Raw genomic sequence first — 26,207 nt, 5'->3', positions numbered from 1 at the left:
TCTAACTGTTGCTTCCTGACCTGCATACAGATTTCTCAAGAGGCAGGTCAGGTGGTCTGATATGTCCGTCTCCTTCAGAATTTTCCACAGTTTATTGTGATCCCACAGTCAAAGGCTTTGGCATAGTCAATAAAGCAGAAGTATATGTTTTTCTGAAACTCTCTTGCTTTTTCGATAATCCAGCAGATGTTGGCAATTTGATCTCTGGTTCCTCTGCCTTTTCTAAAGCCAGCTTGAACATCTGGAAGTTCATGGTTCACGTATTGCTGAAGCCTGGCTTGGAAAATTTTAAGCATTACTTTACTAGCGTGTGAGATGAGTGCAATTGTGCAGTAGTTTGAGCATTCTTTGGGATTGCCTTTCTTAGAGATTGGAATGAAAACTGACCTTTTCCAGTCCTGTGGCCACTGCTGAGTTTTCCAAATTTGCTGGCATATTGAATGCAGCACTTTCACTGCATCATCTTTCAGGATTTGAAGTAGCTCAACTGGAATTCCATCACCTCCACTAGATTGTTCATAGTGATGCTTCCTAAGGCCCACTTAACTTCACATTCCAGGGTGTCTGGCTCTAGGTGAGTGATCACACCATTGTGATTATCTGGGTCGTGAAGATCTTTTTTTGTACAGCTCTGATCCTAACTGTTAGGAGACAAGCTAGTTCTTCTGTGTATTCTTGCCACCTCTTCTTAATATCTTTTGCTTCTGTTAGGTCCATACCATTTCTGTCCTTTATTGAGCCCATCTTTGCATGAAATGTTCCCATGGTATCTCTTTTTCTTGAAGAGATTGCTAGTCTTTCCCATTCTGTTGTTTTCCTCTATTTCTTTGCATTGATCGCTAAGGAAGGCTTTCTTATCTCTCCTTGCTATTCTTTGGAACTCTGCAGTCAAATGGGTTATCTTTCCTTTTCTCCTTTGCTTTTCACTTCCCTTCTTTTCACAGCTATTTGTAAGGCCTCCTCAGACAGCCATTTTGGTTTTTTACATTTCTTTTCCATGGGGATGGTCTTGATCCCTATCTCCTGTAAAATGTCATGAACCTCCATCCATAGTTCATCAGGCACTCTATCAGATCTAGTCCCTTAAATCTATTTCTCACTTCCACTGTATAGTCATAAGGGATTTGATTTAGGTGGTACCTGAATGGTCTAGTAGTTTTCTCCACTTTATTTAATTTCAGTCTGAATTTGGCAATAAGCAGTTCATGATCTGAGCCATAGTCAGCTCCCGGTCTTGTTTTTGCTGACTCTATAGAGCTTCTCCATCTTTGGCTTCAAAGAATATAATCAATCTGATTTTGGTGTTGACAATCTGGTGATGTCCATGTGTAGAGTCCTCTCTTGTGTTGTTGGAAGAGGGTGTTTGCTATGACCAGTGCATTCTCTTGGCAGAACTCTATTAGCCTTTGCCCTGCTTCGTTTTGTACTCCAAGGCCCAATTTGCCTGTTACTCCAGGTGTTTCTTGACTTCCTACTTTTGCATTCCAGTCCCCTTTAATGAAAAGGACATCTCTTTTGGGTGTTAGTTCTAGAAGGTCTTGTAGGTCTTCACAGAACTGTTTAACTTCAGCTTCTTCAGCGTTACTGGTCAGGGCGTAGACTTGAATTACTGTGATATTGAATGGTTTGCCTTGGAATCGAACAGAGATCATTCTGTTGTTTTTGAGATTGCATAAAACAATATAGAAGTATATAAAAAGAAAAGTAGGTTAGCAGCGTTATCGACTGCTTGAATATCTTTATATAAATTTTGTATTAAGCAGGACAGATATATAAATATGGATTTACATTTTTTCCTTTTTACACAAATGAGCTCTTCTCATTGTGTGTATATATATCTTGATTTTTTTCATTTAACACTTTGTCATTTATCATGGACATTTTTTTATGCCATCACTGCAGGTTTATCTCATTTTAATTGCTGGATGGTATCTTCATGTGGGCTTCCTTGGTGACTCAGATGGTAAAGAATGTGCCTGCAGTGCAGGATACCTGATTTTAATCCCTGGGTCCAGAAGATCCCCCGGAGAAGGGAATGGCTACCTACTCCAGTATTCTTGCCTGCAGAATCGCAGGAACAGATGAGTCTGGTGGGCTACAGTCCATGGGATTTTAAAGAGTCAGAGACAACTGAATGACTAAGCACACATAACACATTCTTCATGTACCTGTATTATATTTTCAGTTCCCCCACTGATGGGCATTTAATTTTTTTGCCTCTTTTTTCTCTGTTAAAACTATGGTATGCTATATCTAGTCCTTCTTTTGTGAGTGTAACTGTAGGAGAAATTTCTGGTGGTGGAATTGCTGAGTCAAAGAAATGAGCATTTGGTATTTTGAAGCTACTGCCCTCCAAAAATATAGTAACAACATTAAAAATCTCCCTTTAAGTACTAATAAAAATAGGAAAGCCATTATAATAAAACTATAGCATATTATTAGAAATTTAGAATTTCTTAAGCATTTCACATATAAGTCATTCTCTCAACGGCCTACAGTTGATACAATTATAATGGAAATGTCATTGTAAACCATCATGAACTACTGCCAACAAAGAATGCCTTCCATCAAAAGAAAAACCTGCACTGAAATGGAACTGTTTGCTCTTTGAAATTATTTTGAGCCAGAATGAAAATATGCTCTTGAAACAAATATGCCAATTATGCCAATTTCCAGCTAAGGTTAAACCCTAATTTTTAAGAGTCCAGTGAAGCCCACAATCTAGAGACTAACAAATTGTATAGATATTTTATAAACAACAAAAAGACCACTCTAGTATTGCATATTTATTTTAACTGAAAACATTCTCCATTTATTGTCTCTGATTTTTCTTTTTTTTTTTTTTCCTTGCCCTAGTCATCCGTTTGCTTCCATTCAGTTTTCTCTTCCTGGCATCCACCTCCCTATTCTTCTGTGTCTCTTTCGTCCATTACACTGCCGTGCATTCTTGGTATATGGTACATTTTTCCAGATTGATGGGGATTATGCCTTCCTTGTATTGCTATACTCAGAGCTGAGGCCCTATGTTAGAGGAGCCCCCATGAACACAGGCAGTGAAAGAGCACCTCTGATCTGCACCAGCTCATGCTCTGGATTCTAAGGCATAAGGAACATAGCCATGGCAAGAGAGCCAGCAGAGTGAAACCATCCTGCTGCTCATGGCCACTTGCTGCTCATCCCTGACACCCACTCATTCCCTCTTGCATTCTCTCAGGAAATATTTGTAGAGCACCTATATATGCCAGGTACATTGCTAAGTGTCTGGCATGCTAGGATGAACAATGATAAAAACACTTGATTCCTGTCCTCCTGGCATTTAGATTCTAGTGGTAGAGAGAGTTATTAACCAAAAGTAACATAAAGTTAAAATTGTGGCATATTCAAATCCTAGTAACAGAGTTTCACCGAGCCCTCAAATATCTGCAAGCTCTCTTTTAAAAAAAGACTTCCGATCTTTGAAAATCATACAAGTGATACTTGCCATTCTCATTAAAAAGACACTATAGATATAGAGAGAGTAAAAAGTGAAAACCATTTTTCCTTTCCCATTCTACTCCCCTCTTTAGAAGATACAAGTGTTAAGTTTGTCAGTATCTTTCTGGGTTTTTCTATGCAGTGTAGCATAGTGGTTAAAAGCATGGATTCTGAATTGGAGTCTGTCTGAATGGAGTCTGTCTGAATTTGAATCCTGGCTCTGCCAATTACTATGTGACCTTGGGCAAGTTACTTAACTTCTCTGTTCCTCTGTTCCATAATCTGTAAAGTGGGGGTAATTGTACTCATGTCATAGGGAGTATCTTAGGGATTAAACAAAATGATATACTTAAAATACTATAACAGTACCTGGCAGATATAGTAAGTACTGTATGAGTGATAATTATAATAATCATTATTAACATATATATATTCACATATACAAGTAAGAATATGTTTTAATATAAGTGGCATACTTTTTCTGCATCTTGCTTTGTTGACTTAACAGTACATCTTAGATATATTTCCCTGTTAGCATGTAGAGATTCACTGCATCCTTTTTGAGGATCACATGCCATATGCCATACGAGGGCATTAAAATCACTCATTTAACCTTTCCTATATTGATTGACATTTAGATTGTTTCCACTTTGGGGCTATCACTAACAATGTTGGTAGCAAGATTCTTCATCATGGTGTCGGTCCCCTGTCAGTTTTTATGGCAGCCTTGCTTGAAGACCTTTAAGGGTATTTGGAATCTAGTAACAGTATCCCCAGAGTAGGAAAACAGTCAGCATCACAGAAGACTCTTTGTTAGTTCTTCTGCAGCTCCTTCTGAAGAAACTGCCTAGAATCCTGTGGCTGCCATGGCCTAGGGATCCTGGATGGTATTCATAAGGAGGAGGATACTTTTATTCTGTGAAGCTCTTCTTGCAGGTAATTTTAGAATTGCCTCAGTGAGAGGTCTCAACAGTCTGAATAGCCCAGCCTGACCTGTTGGTTTTCCCTGTGTTTCAGATCAGTGCTGAGTCCTCAACTAGCTTGCCAACACACAAAGGCGAGTTGGTGGTTTCATTGAAATATATCCCAGCCTCCAAACTCCCCATTGGAAGTGACCGGAAAAAGAGTAAGTTTTCTTTGGGGCCTTGGATTTAACTCTTAGTTTTCTGCACTTGATCTGTGCAAGGTTGGTGCTGGCTAGTGGCTAGCACTATTAGAGAGACCAGATTATGATTCACACTGGATCGTCTTCTAAGGGAGATTTCTGTAGTAAGTAAGCCATTTCTGTTTTTCAACCAGAAGGGAATGCCTTCAAGTTGAAATTATTTTTTTTTTGTTTTGTCTTTTTTTGATGCCATTAAACTAACTTGGTCTTGGTCCAGCTCTGGAAGGCTACTAAGAAGTCAGAACAGGACAGAAACTTCAGGACTGAGAGAAGGTGGTTGGAAAGGGTGGTGTATAAGTATAAGGGACAGGAAGTTGAAGGCTGAGGAAGAGTAAGTCAGCACACCAGGCACTGTACTAGTGACTGTGGATATGTAGGTGAATAAGACATGATTTTTGCCCTCCCTTGAACAGCTTATTTTAGAAAGAATGACAGTCATCTTCTCAAAGAACATAGATACAGGAGTGATGAATTCTGTCTGGTTGTATTTTGGAGAGTTTTAAAGAGGAAGTAATGATGGTATTTTACTTAAGACTTTACCAGGCAGAAAAGGAAGAGGATGGGGTGAGAAGAGCACTTTCTATGAAGAGGAGCTAGCAGGTGCAAAGGTTGGAAAAAAGCATGGTAAATGTGAGGTGGTGTGTGACTGTGAGGCAGTTAACTTCTTAGTTAAGTGGGGCTGGAGTTCTGGTATATAGATGTGGGAGTGGAGATGGAATTGTTGATGGGGTTGGAGCCTGGCTATAAAGGGCCATGCACGTAATGGTAAGAAGTTGAACTTGATGCTTTGGCAACACAAGAAAATCAAGAAATTTTAAGAAAAATTTCTTAAAAAGTTACTTGCAGCAAGGTCTAATCTGTAGGATTTGGGGAAGTCAATGAGATTTCCAAAGAGGCTGTGCAGGATGACTAGAGAAGAGAGGCAAGGAGAGAACCGTGGGGAAAAATTTAAAGTATGAAGAGGGGGAAGAGAAGCCAGTGAGGTAGAGACTTATCAGAAGAGAGCCATGCTGGGAGAGCTTGATGAAGGGAGCAAGGGTTGTCAACAGTATTGAAATACCACTGGCCTGTCAGGCCCAATGAGAAGACACAACTCCTTGGCATTAGATTACATTTTCAGTGGATCTCAGTGGAAGCAGAAGCCAGATTTCACTAGAAACTAGGCTGAGTGAATAAGGCAAAGAAGTAGAAGTGATGCATGTGGACTCTATTTTCTAGGAAAATTGATGGTGAGAGAAAAGAGCACAACAGAGGAGAGCTTGAAAAGGAGATAGGATGAAGGGAAATATTCTTTCAAAAGAATTTTTTAAAAGCATAAGTGAGATTAGCATCTATTTAGACTGAAAGGAATAGAACCAGTAGAGAACAAGATATTAAAATGCGAGCTGGGGGTTGAAATTGATGATGCCTGATGAGTCTTGTTGCCATGGGGATGGAATCTGGAACAGAAGTGGAGGAGTTCCCTTTTTTCAATCATTCAACAAATATCAGGCAACTTTATTTCTTTATGCCTCAATCTTCTCACATGTAAAATGAGGACAGTAGTCTATATCTCATATAATTGTTTTGAGGAATAAATGCTTAATGTAGAATATGGCACATAGCCAGTTTTCAGTAAGTCTTTATTGCTATTTTTGTTATGACTTGAGTGCCTGTTGCTCACTGTCAGGCACTGTGCTGGGTACTGCAAATACAAGGCAGGTGTGGTCCACTTTTTGTGGAGCTGGCTGTCTTCAGGAACCAGGAGAGAAAGTGCTATGTAGATAAAGGTCGAGAGAAATGTGAAGGTGTCAGAACTCATTTGCTTTGACTGATATCCCTTCCAGGTAAAGGTGGGGAAGGGGGAGAGCTCCAGGTGTGGATCAAAGAAGCCAAGAACCTGACAGCTGCCAAATTAGGAGGGACTTCAGACAGCTTTGTAAAGGGGTGAGTCCATGGACCAGCACCAAATTAACCGGTTTCAGGACATGAGAGCTCAGAGAGGAATCCAGCTAAACCTTTCTCTGTGGATATTATCCCTGTGTGTCCTGCCACCTCCAGCAGCCAACTTTGTTCTTGAAATTAGGTAATGGCCCAGACTCCAGTACTGTGTTGGCACTGATCAGAGCTCAGTTTGGACTGGGCTGCAGTGCTGATTTCCAAAAAGGAGAGTGGTGGACAGTTAGATCCGACTTTTCCTTTGTTATAGATTTGTGCTCTTAATCCTGAATAAAAATATGCATTCCTTGACTGTCAAGATGGGGACTCAGGACTTTGTTACCCACAGTATTTAAGCAGTGCCAGCTTTCCCCAACTTACAGTTCACCCCCACTGACTTCAGTTCTCTAGCAAATTTGAAATCATGTTTGGCAATGCCTATGTTTATTACAATGCCAATACTTTGGCCACCTGATGTGAACAGCCAGCTCATTGGAAAAGACCTTGATGCTGGTAAAGACTGAAGGTAGGAGAAGAGGGTGATAGAGGATGAGATGGTTAGATAGCATCACCGATTCAATGCAGATGAATTTGAGTGAACTCTGGGAGATAGTGAAGGACAGGGAAGTCTGTCATGCTGCAGTCCACGGGGTCACAGAGTCGGACATGACTTGGCAACTGAACAACAAGAAGTGCTTATTACTGTTTTTTTTTTTTTTTTTTTTTTTTTTACTAAAGAGGACTTTGCCCAGTTGAGGTGGAACAAGATATTCAAAACCCATTTTTGGTGGAGTATAGACAACAGCTCCCTAATAACATTGTGTTAATTTTCTCTCCAGGTTAAAGGCATTGAATCAGGTGAATGATCTAGTGGAGGTGGTAGGAACTGTGTTTCCTCAGATTCAAAGGAGGGAATATGTGTTCTTGGATCTGAGTTTTGACTCACCTTCCTGGACTAGGCCTGTGGGAGAGGAAAGGGGAATTTAGAGAGATATTGCCAGCTTTGAGTAGGTTGTTGACTCCTCCACACTGTCTGCCAGATACCTCCTTCCCATGAGGAACAAGGCCAGTAAGCGTAAAACTCCTGTGGTGAAGAAGACCCTGAATCCCCACTATAACCATACATTTGTCTACAATGGTGTGAGGCTGGAAGATCTCCAACACATGTGCCTGGAACTGACTGTGTGGGACCGGGAGCCCCTGGCCAGCAATGACTTCCTGGGTGGGGTCAGGCTGAGTGTCGGCACAGGTGAGAGCTTCTCCTCTCACCCTCACTGTCTTCAGGTGCTCTTATATATTTCAATCTGAATAGACCCATCCCTCTCCCTGCATGGGCTTCCCTGGTGGCTCAGATAGTAAAGAATCTGCCCATAAGGCAGGAGACATGAGTTCAATTCCTGGGTTGGGAAGATCCCCTGGAGGAGGGCATGGCAACCCACTCCAGTATTCTTGCCTGGAGAATCCCCATGGACAGTGGAGCCTGGTGGGCTATAGTCCATGGGGTCACAAAGAGTCGGACATGACTGAGCCACTTTCGCTGCATAGCTCCTCTATGTCAAGAGTTGTCTTCTTTCCTTTCAGTGAACATCCGGACAGGATTTACTGAGTGCCTACTATGTGCAGGGCTGGAGGCAGGCCAAGCTCATGCACTGTCAGGTGTACAGATAAATGGTACTCCGAATGCCCAGGAATGCCATCAGCTTCCCACCAAAAACATCCCCAAATGTCCCTGTATCTGTTCCTCTGGTTTCCACCTTCCATCCTGTTATATAAAAGAAGGGGTCCTTCTAGCAAAGGCCAACCTCTGTCCAAGTGTTCTAGATCACAACACCCTCACCTTATCAATGAACTTTCTTCTGGAATCTCCTGTCTCTCCTGTCTGATCAGTTTTATTCTCTCTACCTCTCTATTGGAGGTGAAAGTTGATATGCTCTGGTATTTCTAGTCTTAATAAACAGAAACAAACCTTCTCTTGAGTCCATGTCCCCCCTCTAATCTCTGAAAAAGAGTCGTCCCCATGTCCTCATGTCTCCTTTAGTCTTCAGTCCACTGTGATCCCACTTCTGTCCCACCACTCCACTGAGCAACAGCTTGTGTCAAAATTTTGTTTTCATCATTCTAGAATTTTCATGCTATTTAACATAGCTGATCACTCCCTTTTTCTTGAAATAACTTAGCTTCTGTTGACACCACACTTTTCTTTGGGGCATCCTCATTCTCTAGCCAAACTTGGAATATTGGTGGTTCTCAAGGCTTAGTCTTGAATACTCTTTTCTATCTCTACAGTCTACATTCCTGTGGCTGTGACTATTACTTGTATATTGTTAATTCATACAAAGTATTTAACACAAAGAATCTAGAATGATGTTCTTACAAATGTAAGCTGGTTCATGTCAGTCCCCTGCTTAAAACCCTTCAGGGGCTCCTACTGCCCTTAGAAAACAACCCAAAGTTCTCATCATGCCACGAGGCCCCTGTGTGATCTGGACCCTCTGTTCATTTATTATCTGTCCTGTAACACTGCTTGCTCACTGTGCTCTAAACATGGTGACTAGCTTTCTGTTCTCCAAATATACCAAGCTTCTCCCCACTTTATAACCTCTGCAATTAGTGTTCCATCTGTCTGGAAGGGCTGCTTCCTTTCTGTCCTTCAGCTCCTGACTCAAATATCTACTTCTCAGAGGGGCCCAAAGACCACTTCATCTGAGACCCTGATCTAGGCACTACAAATCACTCTGTTTATTTGCTTTATGATGCTTACCTCACTCTTGTTGGTTTACTTCTGTATTTTCTATCTTCTCTATTCAAACATAAGTTGCCTGAAGGCAGAACATTTTCTGTGTTGTTCACACTGTACCTCCAGAGTCTGGAAGAGTACTTAGTACACAGTAGCCACTTGATAAATGTTTCCTGAATGAATAAATGTACAAGAGGCCCCATATAATCCAAACTTCAAGCCTGGAGTCTACAGCTAGAAAATAAAAGTGTTCAGCCCTCTTTCTTTCTGCCTCCCTCTCACCCTCTCTGTCTGCTTTCCTCCCTCCTTCCTTCCTCTCTCCCTCTTTCTTCCTTTCTTCCTCCCTTCCTTGCATTCCCCTCCTCTCCCTTTCCATCATAAGTCAACTTGGCAGTAACAGAATGACCCTAGCTGTAATAGCCTTAGAATAAGAGGTCTCGAGCTACTGTGTGCCATTTGGAGCCCTGTTTTATCAACTTGAAGTCTCTTGATGGAATCTCAGGAGCAGAGAAATATGGCAGTGCAGAGTCAACAGGGAGCTGTTCCCAGAACACTGTCCCCATTAGCCCATCTTCATAGCACACTGTCTTTTATGGGATGTTGCCCTTAATGCATAACCCAATTTCTCCGGTGGGCTGAGGAGTGGGGTCTCTGTTCAGCCTCCTCTGGTGTTTTTCCTCAGGGATCAGTAACGGGGAAGTGGTGGACTGGATGGACTCGACTGGGGAAGAAGTGAGCCTGTGGCAGAAGATGCGACAGTACCCAGGGTCTTGGGCCGAAGGGACTCTGCAACTCCGTTCCTCAATGGCCAAGCAGAAGCTGGGCTTGTGAGCCCTGTCCTTCTCTGCAGGTCCATTCCTGTCCAGGGCAAGTCAGAGGAAGCGAAGAAACCAAGGGCGAAGATTTACAATTTTTTTGTGTGTGTGTATAAATGTGTATTTCTACAGATCTCATTATACTAGAGCCATGTAGACTTCCCCTTTTTAAAGGAGGCTCAAGAATAAGGGTCTCTTAAAAATATTTTTATTTGTGCATTAACTACTATATATTTCCAGAGTCCATGATTCTTCTATCTTTATGAGATTTAATTAATTTATCTTTTAAAACAACTTTTTAATCGCCTGTCTTGCTATCCTGGTTCCTCCTTCCATAGGAAGCCCTGGCTGCCTTTGGCACTTGTACTGGTCTGTGTTTCAGGGTGTGCCTGGTCTAAGGCCAAGGCTCTGGGAAGCAGGGGTGGTTTACTAAAGACAGAAGAAGATTGGAGAGAGGTGACTTGGTCCCTTCTTTCTCCTCCACTTTATGCTTTTCACTCCATTTCTACCTTGACACATTTCTGAAACTTGGCTTTTAACTCTTGTTGGAGCAGTTTCCACCTTGCTTGGGTCTAATAGTTTTCCTGGAAATGCTAAGAAGATGTCTAAGTTGCTTCCAGTTTTGAACACCTTCCCTAGACCTCTGCAGGACCCTTATAATAGAGTCGCTTTAGAAGAGCACTTTAATTAGATAATGGCCTTTGGACTAGGTCACAGGCATGCCCAGTACAGGCTTCTCAGTGGTCCCAGAGGACCAGCAATGGAGCATCTCTCAGCCCGTGCTGATTCTTTGCATTTTAAACTGATATAGCAGTCATTAGAAAGCTCATAATGAAAGAAAAGACATACCATATACCACATATTGCTCCCACATCTTTCATAGCATTTGTGTCCGCTGTGTGTTACAGTCTACACACTTTGACTGTGTGGATCACAACAAACTGGAAAATTCTTAAAGAGATGGGAATACCAGACCACCTGACCTGCCTCTTGAGAAATCTGTATGCAAGTCAAGAAGCAACAGTTAGAAGTAGACGTGCAACAACAGACTGGTTCCAAATTGGGAAAGGAGTACGTCAAGGCTGTATATTGTCACCCTGCTTATTTAACATTTATGCGGAGTACATCATGAGAAATGCTGGGCTGGATGAAGCACAAGCTGGAATCAAGATTGGCAGGATAAATATAAATAACCTCAGATATGCAGATGACACCACCCTTATGGCAGAAAGCAAAGAAGAACTAAAGAGCCTCTTGATAAAAGTGAAAGAGGAGAGTGAAAAAGTTGGCTTAAAACTCAACATTCAGAAAACTAAGCTCATGGCAGCTGGTCCCATCACTTCATGGGAAATAGATGGGGAAACAATGGGAACAGTGACAAACTTTATATTTTGGGGGGCTCCAAAATCACTGCAGATGGTGACTGCAGCCATGAAATTAAAAGACGCTTGCTCTTTGGAAGAAAAGTTATGACCAACCTAGACAGCATATTAAGAAGCAGAAACATTACTTTGATGACAAAGGTCTATATAGTCAAAGCTATGGCTTTCCCAGTAGTCCTGTATGGATGTGAGAGTTGGACTGTAAAGAAAACTGAGCACTGAAGAATTGATGCTTTTGAACTGTGGTGTTGGAGGAGACTCTTGAGAGTCCCTTGGACTGCAAGGAGATCCAACCAGTCCATCCTAAAGGAAATCAGTCCTGAATATTCATTGGAAGGACTGATGCTGAAGCTAAAGTTCCAATACTTTGGCCACATGATGCGAAGAACAGACTCATCGGAAAAGACCCTGATGCTGGGAAAGGAGGAGGAGAGGACAACAGAGGATGAGATGGCTGGATGGCATCACCGACTCGATGTACATGAGTTTGCACAAGCTCCAGGAGTTAGTGATGGACAGGGAAGCCTGGCATGCTGCAGTCCATGGTGTTGCAAAGAGTCAGACACAACTGATCAACTGAACTGAACTGTCGTATCAGCCTGAATTGCCAGCTATGGTCTAAACCAGTCCAGTGTTTTCTCTAGGCTGGGCGCTGTTAGTGTCCAAGAGAGTGTGTTCAGAGAACACAGCTTTTCTGACCTCCTTCTTGAAGTGGTTTCAGTTCCTATATTTTTTCTCTTGTTTCCCAAAGTTGACCTAGATGTAGCCTGGGTATGGTGGGTTGAAACCTTCCTAAGAAGGGTCTATTGACCTAAGATTCATTTTCTGAAACCCACTGTCCCAAACTGACCTTTTAATTCTCACAGTTGTACCTTCCCAAAGTCATCTGTAAAGGGAGTCTATACCGGAGAAGAAGTTCCTTTCAGTAGAGTCAGCTGCCAGCTGCCTGCCCTATGAGGCTGAGGGATTCAGGGTGGATACTGTGGTTTCTGTTGTATGTATGAAGTGAACAAAATAGTATTGGTGTGGATTAATATTGTACTGCAAAGCATAACTTGGGATCCTGGACTGTCACTTGCTCCTTTGTTCTCCACCCCCACCCCCTCGAAATGTCTGTGTGCTTCAATAAAACTTTCTTCCTTGTCAAGTGTTTGCATTCCTTATTTCTCTAGACACTTTTGTCTCTGATGTCCTGACTTTGTTGTTGCTCTTCACATGGTTTGAAGGATAAGAACCAAAGTGACAAATGCCCTTCCCTAAGCATCATTTGCTGACTCAAAGAAAATTTCCCTCTCCCTTCATTACTGCCTGATACCTCCTCTGAGGTCTGATGCATTGATCTGTATGTTTGGTATATAAGGAGAGAATGAGAACCCACCTTAGAAGTGCCAATGCTTGTCTTTCTCTAAAGTATCAAAAGAACTCCTCCTTTAGATTTGTAGCCACTCCCCCACCCCATCTCTGCAGCTTCAGGAAGGAGAGAAGAGTACACAGGGTAGGAAAGACATCCTCTGCTGTTTCTTTCTGGATCTTTTACTTTCTCTAGGAGGGAGGGCCTTTTCTATTACTCCTACTTCCACTATTTAGTTTTGGGAGATAAATAACCCAGATGCCTAGTGACCCATCTCAAAAATAATGCTCTTGGTTTCCAGGTAAAGCCCAAGTGATTATTGATCTCTTATACAAAAGGGCATGAAAATATATTGAATGCCTCTTGGGTACAAAGCTTTCTGCTAGGCATATGTTATTTCCTTAATTTCTCCAAGTCCTTATTGAAAGGTTGCTGCTATGAGCCATGAACCACGCTACGATTTTTGGCCTCTGGAAGAGAGGAATTCGATCTGGGGCCAGTGATGAGGCTTGATTGCTCAGAGATTTTTGTGTAATAAAGTTTTATTAAAGTATAAAAGAGAGAAAGCTTCTGACATAGACATCAGAAGGGGACAGAAAGAGCACCCCCTTGCTAGTTTTTAACAAGGAGTTATATACCTATCCAATTCAGTTCAGTTCAGTCGCTCAGTCATGTCCGACTCTTTGCGACCCCATGAATCGCAGCACGCCAGGCCTCCCTATCCATCACAAACTCCTGGAGTTTACTCAAACTCATGCCCATCGAGTCGGTGATGCCATCCAGCCATCTCATCCTCTGTCCTCCCCTTATCCTCCTGCCCCCAATCCCTCCCAGCATTAGGGTCTTTTCCAATGAGTCAACTCTTTGCACGAGGTGGCCAAAGTATTGGAGTTTCAGCTTCAGCATCAATCCTTCCAATGAACACCCAGGACTGATCTCCTTTAGGATGGACTGGTTGGATCTCCTTGCAGTCCAAGGGGCTCTCAAGAGTCTTCCCCAACACCAGAGTTCAAAAGCATCAATTTTTCCACACTCAGCTTTCTTCACAGTCCAACTCTCAGATCCATACATGACCACTGGAAAAACCTATTAGCAAGCTGCAAAACCGAGAGAGTTGCACCAGGCCCCTCACCCACAATGTGCATTTTGAGATAGCATTGGCACAAGGTGAGTCATCCACGACCATAAAACAGTTGACAGGAATCTTGAAGAAAGGCAGTTCAGTTCAGTCGCTCAGTAGTGTCTGCCTCTTTGCATCCCCATGGACTGCAGCCTGCCAGTCTTCCCTGTCCATCACCAACTCCCAGAGCTTGCTCAAACTCCTGTCCATCGAGTCGGTGATGCCATCCAGCCATCTCATCCTCTGTTGTTCCCTTCTCCTCCTGCCTTCAAACTTTCCCAGCATCAGGGTCTTTTCCAATGAGCCCATTCTTCACGTCAGGTGGCCAAAGTATTGGAACTTCAGCTTCAGTCCTTCCAATGAATATTCAGGACTGATTTCCTTTAGTATTGACTGGTTGGATCTCCTTGCAGTCCAAGGGATTCTCAAGAGTCTTCTCCAACACCACAGTTCAAAAGCATCAATTCATTGGTGCCCAGCCTTCTTTACGGTTCAACTCTCACATCCATACGTGATTACTAGAAAATCCATAGCTTGACTAGATTTCCAAGCAAATACATAGTTCATTAACATAGCTTAAGGAAAACATTTCCATGAGAAAAGTGCATTGGTTATCTCAAGGTTTGAGATAAAGTTAAGTTCAAGTGGAACCAGGTGTCACCATGACAACATATTAGAAGAGAAAACAAAAAAAGCTCTGCCACTTGGCCTCCCTACTGGAGGCTCTTCTGGCCTCCCTACTGAGGCTATTAAGACTCTCATTATGAAGTAGGAAAACTTCCCTTTGCACAGGTGAGGAAAGTCAGCCCACTCTCAGGCATTAGAGTGGGGATGTGAAGCAAGGTCTGACTCTGCTGGAACATGCTGCCTCCTGTGAAGATGATATGCATGTCAGGGGCCAAGATTTGAAGGAAGGGATGGTTCTTCTGAAATATCTCAAAGAAAGGAGTTATGCTCACAGGGCAGAACAACCAAATGCTTTGATGTTACCTAGTCAGCAGACTGATGGAATAGCTTATGTGTGTGTGTGTGTTTGTGTGTAGGCCCTAGAGGGTTGGGTCTAGTAACCCCTTTGGGTCTGGCTGGCAATCTGACTCCACTGTGTTTCCTTCCCCTATTTTAGTGAGTTAGAATTTCCTGACTAATAATCCAAAGGAAGTAACAGTAAAATTTCAGTGAAAGAAAGCAAGATTAATTTGTCTTGACTATGCAATAAAATTCTGAAAGAGATGGGAATACCAGACCACCTGACCTGCCTCTTGAGAAACCTGTATGCAGGTCAGGAAGCAACAGTTAGAACTGAACATGGAGCAACAGACTGGTTCCAAATAGGAAAAGGAGTACGTCAAGGCTGTATATTGTCACCCTGCTTATTTAACTTATATGCAGAGTACATCATGAGAAACACTTGGCTGGAAGAAGCACAAGCTGGAATCAAGATTGCTGGGAGAAATATCAGTAACCTCAGATATGCAGATGACATCACTCTTATGGCAGAAAGTGAAGAACTAAAGAGCCTCTTGATGAAAGTGAAAGAGGAGAGTGAAAAAGTTGGGTTAAAGCTTAACATTCAGAGAACTAAGATCATGGCATCTGGTCCCATCACCTCATGGAAAATAGATGGGGAGACAGTGGAAACTGTCAGACTTTATTTTTGGGGGCTCCAAAATCACTGCAGGTGGTGACTGCAGCCATGAAATTAAAAGACGCTTACTCCTTGGAAGGAAAGTTATGACCAACCTAGATAGCATATTAAAAAGCAGAGACATTACTTTGCCAACAAAGGTCCGTCTGGTCAAGGCTATGGTTTTTCCAGTGGTCAGGTATGGATGTGAGAGTTGGACTGTGAAGAAAGCTGAGCACCGAAAAATTGATGCTTTTGAACTGTGGTGTTGGAGAAGACTCTTGAGAGTCCCTTGGACTGCAAGGAGATCCAACCAGTCCATCCTAAAGGAGATCAGTCCTGGGTGTTCACTGGAAGGACTGATGCTGAAGCTGAAACTCCAATACTTTGGCCACCTCATGCGAAGAGTTGACTCATTGGAAAAGACCCTGATGCTGGGAGGGATTGGGGGCAGGAGGAGAAGGGGAAGACAGAGGATGCGATGGCTGGATGGCATCACTGACTCGATGGGCATGAGTTTGAGTAAACTCCGGGAGTTTGTGATGGATAGGGAGGCCTGGCGTGCTGCGATTCATGGGGTCGCAAAGAGTGGGACACAACTGAGTGACTGAACTGACTGACTGATGCAATAAAATGAAACAAAACAAAAGCTCCTGAATTTTTTTAAGCTAGAGGAGCATTTATAGAGAGAGTCAGGCCCAGGTGGAAAACTCTGCTTGAGAGGCCATAGGCCTCCTTGCGTTTTTACTCAGGCCTTTGACCCTCTGGCATGCCCTGGCTTGCCACATGGAGCATGAGTGAAAAAGACAAGGAAGGCATTCATTTTAACCTGATGTGCAATCTTTGCCTTTGCAGCCACAGACCCTGTCTGACCAGAGATTTCCCACATTGACTCACTATATTTTGCCTTCTGCCCATAACTCGCTTCCTGCCTTTCAGAGCTCCTGTATTTCCCTGTAGGGAAAAGGGACCTTTGTGCTCCAAGTTTGATCATTCCCTATTTGTCCAATTCCACCTAGAAAATGCCTTTTAGTTTTTCATTTTTTAAAATGATTTTCACTAACCGACCCAGTGGAATAGCTTCTCTATGACTCACCACTGCACCGATAGGTCCTGGACATTCAATTTCCATTCCATCATTCCGCTTGAGACAGTGAGTTTTCTTGGGTTGAGAGCTTTTCTTTTCCCTCTTTCCTCCTGGGGAAACTCTGAGTTTTCCATCTGAGTGGAATTACAAAACTTCTCCTTGCTTAGAGTTTTCAGCTGTCTTTAAATGAAAAGTAGAGAAGCAGAAACAGTATAATGTCCTGTTTAGCTCTGGAGCTAGGCCATTTCGGTTTAAATCCCGGCTGTGCCACTTGTGAGCTCAGTGATGTTTGGCAAGTTGCCTAACCTCTCTGTGCTTCCACATCTCAGCTGAGTGACCTTAGGCAAGTTGCCTAACATCTCTGTGCTTCCACCTCTGAGCTGTATGATTTTAGGCAAGCTGCTTATCCGCTCTGTGCTTCCATTTTTGAACTGTGTTGTCTTAGTCATGTTGTCTGACCTCTCTGCTTCCACATCTGACTTGTGTGATCTTAGGCAAGTTGCCTGACCTCTCTGTGCTTCCACTTTTGCATTGTGTGATGATAGACAAATTTCCTGAGCACTCATTGCTTAACTTCTGAGCTGTGTGATTTAAGTAAAGTTGCCTCACCTATCTGTGCTTCCACAACTGAGCTGTGCAATCTTAGGCAAGTTGCCTAACCTCCCTGTGCTTCCATATGTGAACTGTGTGATCTTAGGAAATTTGCCTAACCTCTCTGTGCATCCATATCTGAGCTGTTTCATCTTAGGCATCTTGCTTTACCTCTCTGTGCTTCCATATGTGAGCCATGTGATCGTAGGCAAGTTGTCAGGCATCTCTGTGTTCCCAATATGAGCTGTGTGATCTTAGGCAAGTTGTCTAACCTCTCTGTGCTTCCACATCTGAGCTATGTGATCTTTGGCAAGTTTCGTAACCTACCTGGACTTCCACTTAAAAACTGTGTGATCTTAGGCAAGTTGCCTAACCTCTCTGTGCTTCCACTTAAGAGCTGTGTGATCTTAGGCATGTTGCCTGACCTCTCTGGACTTCTACATCTGAGCTGTGTCATCTTAGGCAAGTTCCCTGACTTCTCTATGCTTAACTTCTGCTTCCATATCTCAGCTGTGTGGGCTTCCACTTCTGAGCTGTGTGATGTTCGGAAAGTTGCCTGACCTCTCTGCTTCCATTTTGAGCTGTGTGTTCCAAGGCAAGTTGCCTGACCTCTCTGTGCTCCATATCTGAGCTCTGTTCAGTTCAGTTCAGTCACTCAGTCCTGTTCCACTCTTTGAGACCCTGTGGGCTGCAGCACACCAGGCTTCCCTATCCATCATCATCTCCTGGAGCTTGCTCAAATCATGTCCACTGAGTCAGTGATGCCATCCAGCCATCTCATCCTTTGTCATCCCTTTCTCCTCCTGCCTTCAAACTTTCCCAGCATCAGGGTCTTTTCCAATGAGTCAGTTCTTCCCATCAGGTGGCCTAAGTATTGGAGCTTCAGCTTCAGCATCAGTCCTTCCAATGAATATTCAGGACTGATTTCCTTTAGGATGGACTGGCTGGATCTCCTTGCAGTCCAAGGGAGTCTCAAGAGTATTCTCCAACACCACAGTTCAAAAGCATCAGTTCTTCAGTGCTCATGGTCCAATTCTCACATCCAAACATGACTACTGGAAAAACCATAGCTTTGACTAGATGGAACTTTGTCAGCAAAGTAATGTATCTCCTCTTTAATAAGCTGTCTAGCTTTGTCATAGTTTTTCTTCCAAAGAGCAAGCGTGTTTTAATTTCATGGATGCATGCACCATCTGCAGTGACTTTGGAGCACAAGAAAATAAAGTCTGTCACGGTTTCCATTGTTTCCCCATCTATTTGCCATGAAGTGATGGGACTGGATGCCATGATCTTAGTTTTGTGAATGTTGAGTTTTAAGCCAACTTTTTCACTCTCCTGTTTCACTTTCATCAAGAGGCTCTTTAGTTCTTCTTCACTTTCTGCCATAAGGGTGGTGTCATCTGCATATCTGAGGTTATTGATATTTCTCCCAGTAATCCTGATTCTAGCTTGTGCTTCATCCAGCCTTGCATTTCACATGATGTACTCTGCATATAAGTTAAATAAGCAGGGTGACAATACACAGCCTTGTTGTACTCCTCTCCCAATTTGGTGTCAGTCTGTTGTTCCATGTCCGGTTCTAACTGTTGCTTCTTGGCCTGCATATAGATTTCTCAGGTGGCAGGTAAGGTGCTGTTGTATCCCCATCTCTTTAAGAATGTTCCAAAGTTTGTTGTGATCCACACAGTCAAAGGCTTTGGTGTAGTCATTAACACAGAAGTAGGTGTTTTTCTGGAACCCTCTTGCTTTTTCTATGATCCAACAGATGTTGGCAATTTCATCTTGCAATGGTTTCTCTGCCTTTTGTAAGTCCAGCTTGAACATCTGGAAGTTCTCAGTTCACATACTGTTGAAGCCTAGCTTGGAGAATTTTGAGCATTACTTTGCTAGCGTGTGAGATGAGTGCAAATGTGTGATAGTCTGGACATTCTTTGGCATTGCCTTTCTTTGGGATTGGAATGAAAACTGACCTTTTCCAGTCCTGTGGCCACTGCTGGGTTTTCCAAATTTGCTGGCGTATTGAATACAACACTTCAACAGCATCGATTTCAGAATTTGAAATAGCTCAGCTTGAATTTCATTACCTCCGCTGGCGTTGTTCGTAGTGATGCTTCCCAAGGCCTGCTTAACTTCACATTCCAGGATGTCTGGCTCTAGGTGAGTGATCACACCATCATGGTTATCTGGGTCATTAAAATCTTTTTTATATCGTTCTTCTGTGTATTCTTGCCATCTCTTCTTAATATCTTCTGCTTCTGTTAGGTCCATACCATTTCTGTCCGTAATTTTGCCCATCTTTGCATGAAATATTCCCTTTGTATCTCTAATTTTACTGAATAGATCTCTAGTCTTTCCCATTCTATTGGTTTCCTCTATTTCTTTGCATTGATCACTGAGGAAGGCTTTCTTAGCTCTCTTTGGAATTCTGCATTCAGATGGGTATATCTTTCCTTTTCTCTTTGCCTTTAACTTCTCTTCATTTCTTATCTATTTGTAAGGCCTCCTCAGACAACCATTTTGCCTTTTTGCATTTCATTTTTTTGGGGGATGTCTTGATGACTGCCTCCTGTACAATGTCATGAACCTCTGTCCATAGTTCTTTAGGCACTCTATCAGATCTAATCCCTGGAATCTATTGGTCACTTCCAGTGTATTATCATAAGGGATTTGATTTAGGCCATACCTGAATGGTTTAGTGGTTTCCCCTACTTTCTTCAACTTTAGTCTGAATTTGGCAATAAGGAGTTCATTATTTGAGCAACAGTCACATCCTGGGCTTTTTTTTTTTGACTGTATAGAGCTTACATCTTCAGCTACAAAGAATATAATCAATCTGATTTCAGTATTGACCATCTGGTGATGTCTATGTGTAGAGTCAGGTTTTGGGGGCCTTGAAGAGGATGTTTGCTACGACCAGTGCATTCTCTTGACAAAACTGTCGGGCTTTGTCCTACTTCACTTTGTACTCCATGGCCAAAGTTGCCTGTTACACCAGGTATCTCTTGACTTCCTACTTTTGCTTTCCAGTCTGCTGTGATGAAAGAAACACGTTTTTGTTTTTTTTTCTATTAGCTCTAGAAGGTCTTGTAGGTTATCATAGAACTGTTCAATCTCAGCTTCTTCAGCATTAGTGGTTGCGGCATAGACTTGGATTACTATGATATCAAGTGGATTGCCATGGAAGTGAACAGAGATCATTCTGTCATTTCTGAGATTGTGCCCATCTTAGGAATGTCGCATATCCGCTCTGTGCCTGAACTTCTGAGCTGTGAGATCTTAGGCTAGTTGCCAATCTCTCTGTGCTTCCACTTCAAGCTGTGTGATCTTAGGCAAGTTGCTTGACTTCTGTGTCCTTCATTTTGTGGCTGTATGATCTTAAGAAAGTTGCCTGAAATCTCTGTGCTTCCACTTTTGAGCTGTGTGATATTTGGTAAATTGCCTGACCTCTCTGTTCTTCCATATCTAAGCTCTGTGACATTAGGCAAGTTCCCTAACATCTCCATGCTTCTCTTTCTGACCTGTGTGATCTTAGGCAAGTTCCCTGATCTATCTTTGCTTCCAATAAGAGCTGTGTGACTTCAGCAAGTTGCCTAACCTCTCTGTGCTTCCACTTCTGAACTGTATGATCTTAGTCAAGAAGTCTGACCTCTCTGTGCCTCCAAATCTGAGCTGTGAGATCTTAGGCAAGTTGCCTAAGCTCTCAGTGCTTCCATATATGAGATGTCTGATCTTAGGCAAGCTGCCTGACCTCCCTGTGCTTCCATATTTGAGCTGTGTGATTTTAGGCAAGTTGCCAAAACTCTCTGTGCTTCTGTATGTGAGCTGTATCTTAGTCAGGATGTCTGACCTCTGTGCTTCCACTTCTGAGCTGTGTGATTAGGTAAGCTGCCTAACATCTCTGAGCTTCCTCTTGTGAACTGTGTAATTTTAGGCAAGTTGCCTAAACTCTCTGTGCTTCCACAGAAGCTCTTTGATCTTAGGCAAGTTGCCTGATGTCTTTGCTTCCATATCTGAGCTGCGTGATCTCAGGTAACTTGCCTAACCACTCTGTGCTTCCACTTCTGAGGTGTGATCTTTGGTAAGTTTCCTGGCTTTTCTGTGCTTGCACTAATGAGCTGTGTAATCTTAGGCAAGTTGCCTAAATTTTCTGTTTCCACTTCTGTGCTCTGTGTTCTTAGGCAAGTTGGGTAATCTCTCTGCACTTCCAATTCTGAGCTGTGTGACCTTGGCAAGGTGCCTGACATCTCTTTGCTTTAACCTCTGAGCTGTTTGACCTTAGGCATGTAGCCTGACCTCTCTGTGCTTCCACCTCTGAGCTGTGTGATTTTAGGCAAGTTGCCTAACCTCTGTGCTTACACTTCGGCACTGTGGGAACTAAGCAATCTGCCTGAACTCCCTGTGCCTTCATATCTGAGCTGTGTGACGTTTCACAAGTTGCCCATTCTCTCTGTGCTTCCACTAGTGAACTGTGTGATTTTGTCAAGTTGCCTGACCTCTCTGTGCTTCCACTTCTGAGCTGTGAGATATTAGGCAAGTTGCCTAACCTCTCAGTGCCTCCCTGTCTGAGATGTGTGATCTTAGGCAAATTCCCTAATGTATTGGTGCTTCCATGTATGAGCTGTGTGATCTTAGGCAAGCTGCCTGACCTCTCTTTGCCCCTGTATTTGAGCTGTGTGATTTTAGGCAAGTTGCCTAACCTCTCTGTGCTCCCATATCTGAGCTATGTGATCTTAGGCATGTTGCCTAACCTCTCTGTTCTTCCACATCTGAACTGTATGATCTTAAGCATGTTGCCGAACCTCTCGGTGCTTCCACATGTGAGTTGTGTGAACTTAGGGAAGTTTCATAACCTGTCTGTGCTTCCATATATCAGTTGTGTAACCTTAGGCAAGTTGCATACCCTCTCTCTGCTTCCATATGTGACCTGTGTGATCTTAGGCAAATTTTGCAACATCTCTGTGCTTCCACTTCTGATCTATGTATCTTATCAAAGGTTCATGACCTCTCTGTGCTTTCACATCTGAGCTGTGAGATCTTAGGCAAGTTGTGTATTCTGTCTGTGCTTCCATTTATGAGCTGTGTGATCTTAGGTAAACTGCCTGACATCTCTGTGCTTCCATCTTTGAGCTGTGTGACCTTAGGTAAGTTGCCTTACCTCTCTGTGCTTCAACTTCTGTACTACATGATGTTAGGCAAGTTACCTAAACTCTCTGTGCTTCCACATCTAAGCTGTGTGATCTTAGGCAAGTTGCCTAACATCTCTTTGCTTCCACTTCTGAGCTCTGTGATTGTAGTAAGTTGCTGAACTTTTCTATACTTCCATATCTGAGTTGTGTCATCTTAGGCAAGTTGCATAACCTCTCTGTGGTTCCACTTCTGAGCACTGTGATCTTAGGCAAGCTGCCTGACCTCTCTGAACTTCCACATCTTTGTTGTTTTATCTTAGGCAAGTTGTGTGAAAACTCTGAGCTTCCATGTCTGAACTGTGTGATCTTAAGCAAGTTGCCTAACCTCCCTGTGCTTCCACTTCTGAGCTCTGTGATCTTCCACAAGTTGTATAACCTCTCTATGTTTACACTTCTGAGCTGTGTGATACTGGCAAGTTGCCTGACCTCACTGTACTTCCATATATGAGCTGTGTGTCCTTAGTAAATGTGCCTGACCTCTCTGTGTTTCCACTTTTGAGCTGTGTGGTTATAGGCAAGTTGCCTGACTTCTCTGTGCTTCCGTTTCAGAGGTCTGTGATCTTAGGCAAGTTGCCTAACCTCTCTATGCTTCTACTTCTGAGCTGTGTGATCTTAGGCCACCTCATAATCTCTCTGTGCTTCCACTTCTGATCTGTGTCATACTAGGCAAGTTGCCTGAACTCTCTGTGCTTCCATATCTGAGCTGTGTTCAGTTAATTTGAGTCACTCAGTCATGTGCGACTCTGAGACCCCGTGGACTTTAGCATTCCAGACTTCCCTGTCCTATTACTGCATGGCAAACAGATGGGGATAATGGTAACAGTGACAAGCTTTATTTTCTTGGACTCCAAAATCACTGCAGATGGTGACTGCAGCAATGAAATTAAAAGTAGCTTGCTCCTTGGAAGAAAAGCTATGACAAACCTAAGCAGTGTATTAAAAAGCAGAGCCATCATTTTGTTGACAAAGGTCCATATGGTCAAAGCTATGCTTTTTCCATTAGTCATGTATGGATGTGAAAGTTGGACCATACAGAAGGCTGAGAGCCAAAGAATCGATGCTTTCAAATGGTGGTGCTGGAGACTTTTAAGAGTCCCTTGGACAGTAAGGACAACAAACCAATCAGTCCTAAAGGAAATCAACCCTGACTATTCATTGGAAGGACTCATGCTGAAGCTGAAGCTCCAATACTTTGGCCACCTGATGCATAGTGCTGACTCATTGGAAAAGACCTTGATGCTGGGAAAGATTGAAGGCAGGAGGAGGAGACAACACAGTATGAGATGGTTAGATGTCATCACCAACTAATGGACATGAGTTTGAAGAACCTCCAGAAGATAGTGAAGGACAGGGAAACATGGCATGCTGCAGTCTTAGGGGTCACAAATAGTTGGACACGACTGAGGGACTGAACGACAGTAAACATTTCTATTACAAATCGATAAACTTTGCCAGGGAAATTAGTTGTATGTTTTTCCAAATTTGTAAATTTCTGTTTAATTTGCTTATGGGATGTTTTTGCCATGCAATTTTTAATGAAATCAAGTATTCCCATGGTTTTCCCTTATTGCTTCTGGATTTGAAGTCATCTTTTGGAAATTTTTCTTGAGTACTAGTTCATAGAGGAATTTCCTGTGGTTGTACATTTGTGGGCAGGAGAGAAAGAAGGGGATCATATTAAGGTGTCAGGTGTAAGAGGAATCCTGGAAAGAAGTGACCATCATGTGAGAAATCTGGGAAAACAATTTCACTAAGTCAAGAGAATTATGCATTTGGACCAGATCTCAGTCCAGTGTTTGTCTTGATAGCTCAGTGTCTACTCTTTTATACACACACACACACACACACACACACACGAAGTGAAGTAAAGTTGCTCAGTCGTGTATATAATTAATTTTATATACTTTGTAAAACTGCTTGGGGTTTCCTGGTGGCTCAGATGGTAAAGAATCTACCTGCAACGCAGGAGACCGGGGTTCAATCCCTGGATCAGAAAGATACTGTGGAGAAAGAAATGGCAACACTCTTCTTGCCTGGAGAATTCTATGGACAGAGGAGACTGGTGGGCTACAGTCCATGTGCAAAGAGTTGGACATGACTGAGCAACTCACACACACATACAACTGCTTTTTTATTTTTTGTTTTCTTTTCTTCCTTTTCTTTTTTTTTTCAGCATGTTTGTTTGTTTTGTTTTTTGCTTTACTCCCCAGTTGGCACTGTGTTTCAGTTTTGTTTTCCAGTTTGTGTTTAAGTTAGTTTTGTTTTTAATCGGTCAGTATCACCTTTGGTTTACTTTGCTGGCCAGACCACTCTTTTGTACTTTCTTTTCTTTGGCCTCCTGTGGTTCAGTTTGTGTGTATGTGTGTGTGTGTTTGTGTACCATTGTTTTTGTTGTTAGTCTATTTGATTTTTTATTTGATTTTGTATTTACTGTTTGTCTGGGTTCACCTTTGTTTCTTGTTATGTTTTGATTTTTGTTTTGTGTGTTTATTTTAACCCCCTTTAATGCCATAACAAATTACTTGTGGAATCTCAGTTCCCTGGCCAGAGATCAGACCCGAGACTTTAGAATGGGAGCACTGAGTCCAGGACCCTAGACTGCCAGAGAACTCCTATCATCAGGGAGTATTAATTTGTGAGAACTCCCATGAATGCCTCCACCTGTGTATAGGACCTGGCATCACCCAACTGCTGGCAGCACCCAGTGCAGGATGCCTCACCAAAGCAAAGAGTAAGACAAAAAAACAAAACAAAACAAAACAAAACTCAGTCATCGGCAGACAGGATTGTCACAAACACCCTAAAACATACCACCTCACATAACCCTGCCCATCAAGAAAGAAAAAAATTTACCTCTTCCCACCAGAATGCAGGAACAAGTTACTCCAGTCACAAAGCCTACAGAAACCACTTGACCAAACTTATGCACTGAGGGCATAAACCAAAAGGAAGAAGGAACACGACCCTATAGTCTGGGAAAAGGAGGCATCAAACACAGTAAGTTACAAAAAAAAAAAAAAGGCAGAGAAATATTGTGAAAATGAAGAGCCAAGGTAGAAAATATCAAGACCAAGTAAACAGAGAGGAAATAAGCAAACTACCTGAAAAATAATTCAAAGTAGTGATAGTAAAGATGATCTGGAAAGCTTGAAAACAGAATACAGAAAATATGAGAATCAACACATTTAAATATTTATAAAGTCAGTCACATATATACTCTTATGTTTAATGATTTATACAAATCACATGTCCAGTCTTACTCCCATATTTACATACTCATGTACAAACATCTCTATGTTCTCTCACACACACACACCAGCTGCAACTCATACACATGCTTACAAATTCACTAAAACAAGTTTATGCTCATATGAAGACATTTTCACACATTTACTAACAGAAACATCTTCAATTCTCACACACATGTAGACACATATATGCTACCACAAATGCATATATTCTCTCATTCACATGAATATGTTCACAAAGTTAGTCACATATAAGACACACTCATATGTCTCACATGAACACACACATTTTTTAAAAATTTAAATTTATATTTATTTTAAAAGATAATTTGCCACTTGTAACTTATTTCCAATCAAATGACCAATTACTAGTATCAAAAGCAGTAAGAAAACTTCTATTGTACATCCACCATGGCCCATTAGTACTTCATTTTTTTAAATTTTATTTTATTTTTTAAATCTATTTATCTATTTTTTGGAGGCTAATTACTTTACAATATTGTATTGGTT

General features: G+C 42.3%; 1 protein-coding gene across 1 annotated transcript in view; it reads left to right on the top strand.

Moving 5' to 3' along the window:
- Window positions 1–12,637, top strand: part of SYTL4 (synaptotagmin like 4) — a 70,806-nt gene extending 58,169 nt beyond the window's left edge. The window contains exons 14-17 of the mRNA XM_061136259.1: window positions 4,492–4,600; window positions 6,466–6,565; window positions 7,597–7,805; window positions 9,976–12,637. Coding sequence (XP_060992242.1) covers window positions 4,492–4,600; window positions 6,466–6,565; window positions 7,597–7,805; window positions 9,976–10,124 — 567 coding nt within the window. The 3' untranslated portion in view covers window positions 10,125–12,637. The remainder of the gene's footprint in view (window positions 1–4,491; window positions 4,601–6,465; window positions 6,566–7,596; window positions 7,806–9,975) is intronic.
- Window positions 12,638–26,207: the final 13,570 nt, after the last annotated feature.

The sequence above is a fragment of the Dama dama genome, chromosome X (assembly GCF_033118175.1).
Source record: "Dama dama isolate Ldn47 chromosome X, ASM3311817v1, whole genome shotgun sequence".
NCBI lineage: Eukaryota > Metazoa > Chordata > Mammalia > Artiodactyla > Cervidae > Dama > Dama dama.
This window is presented reverse-complemented; position numbering and strand designations above follow the sequence as displayed.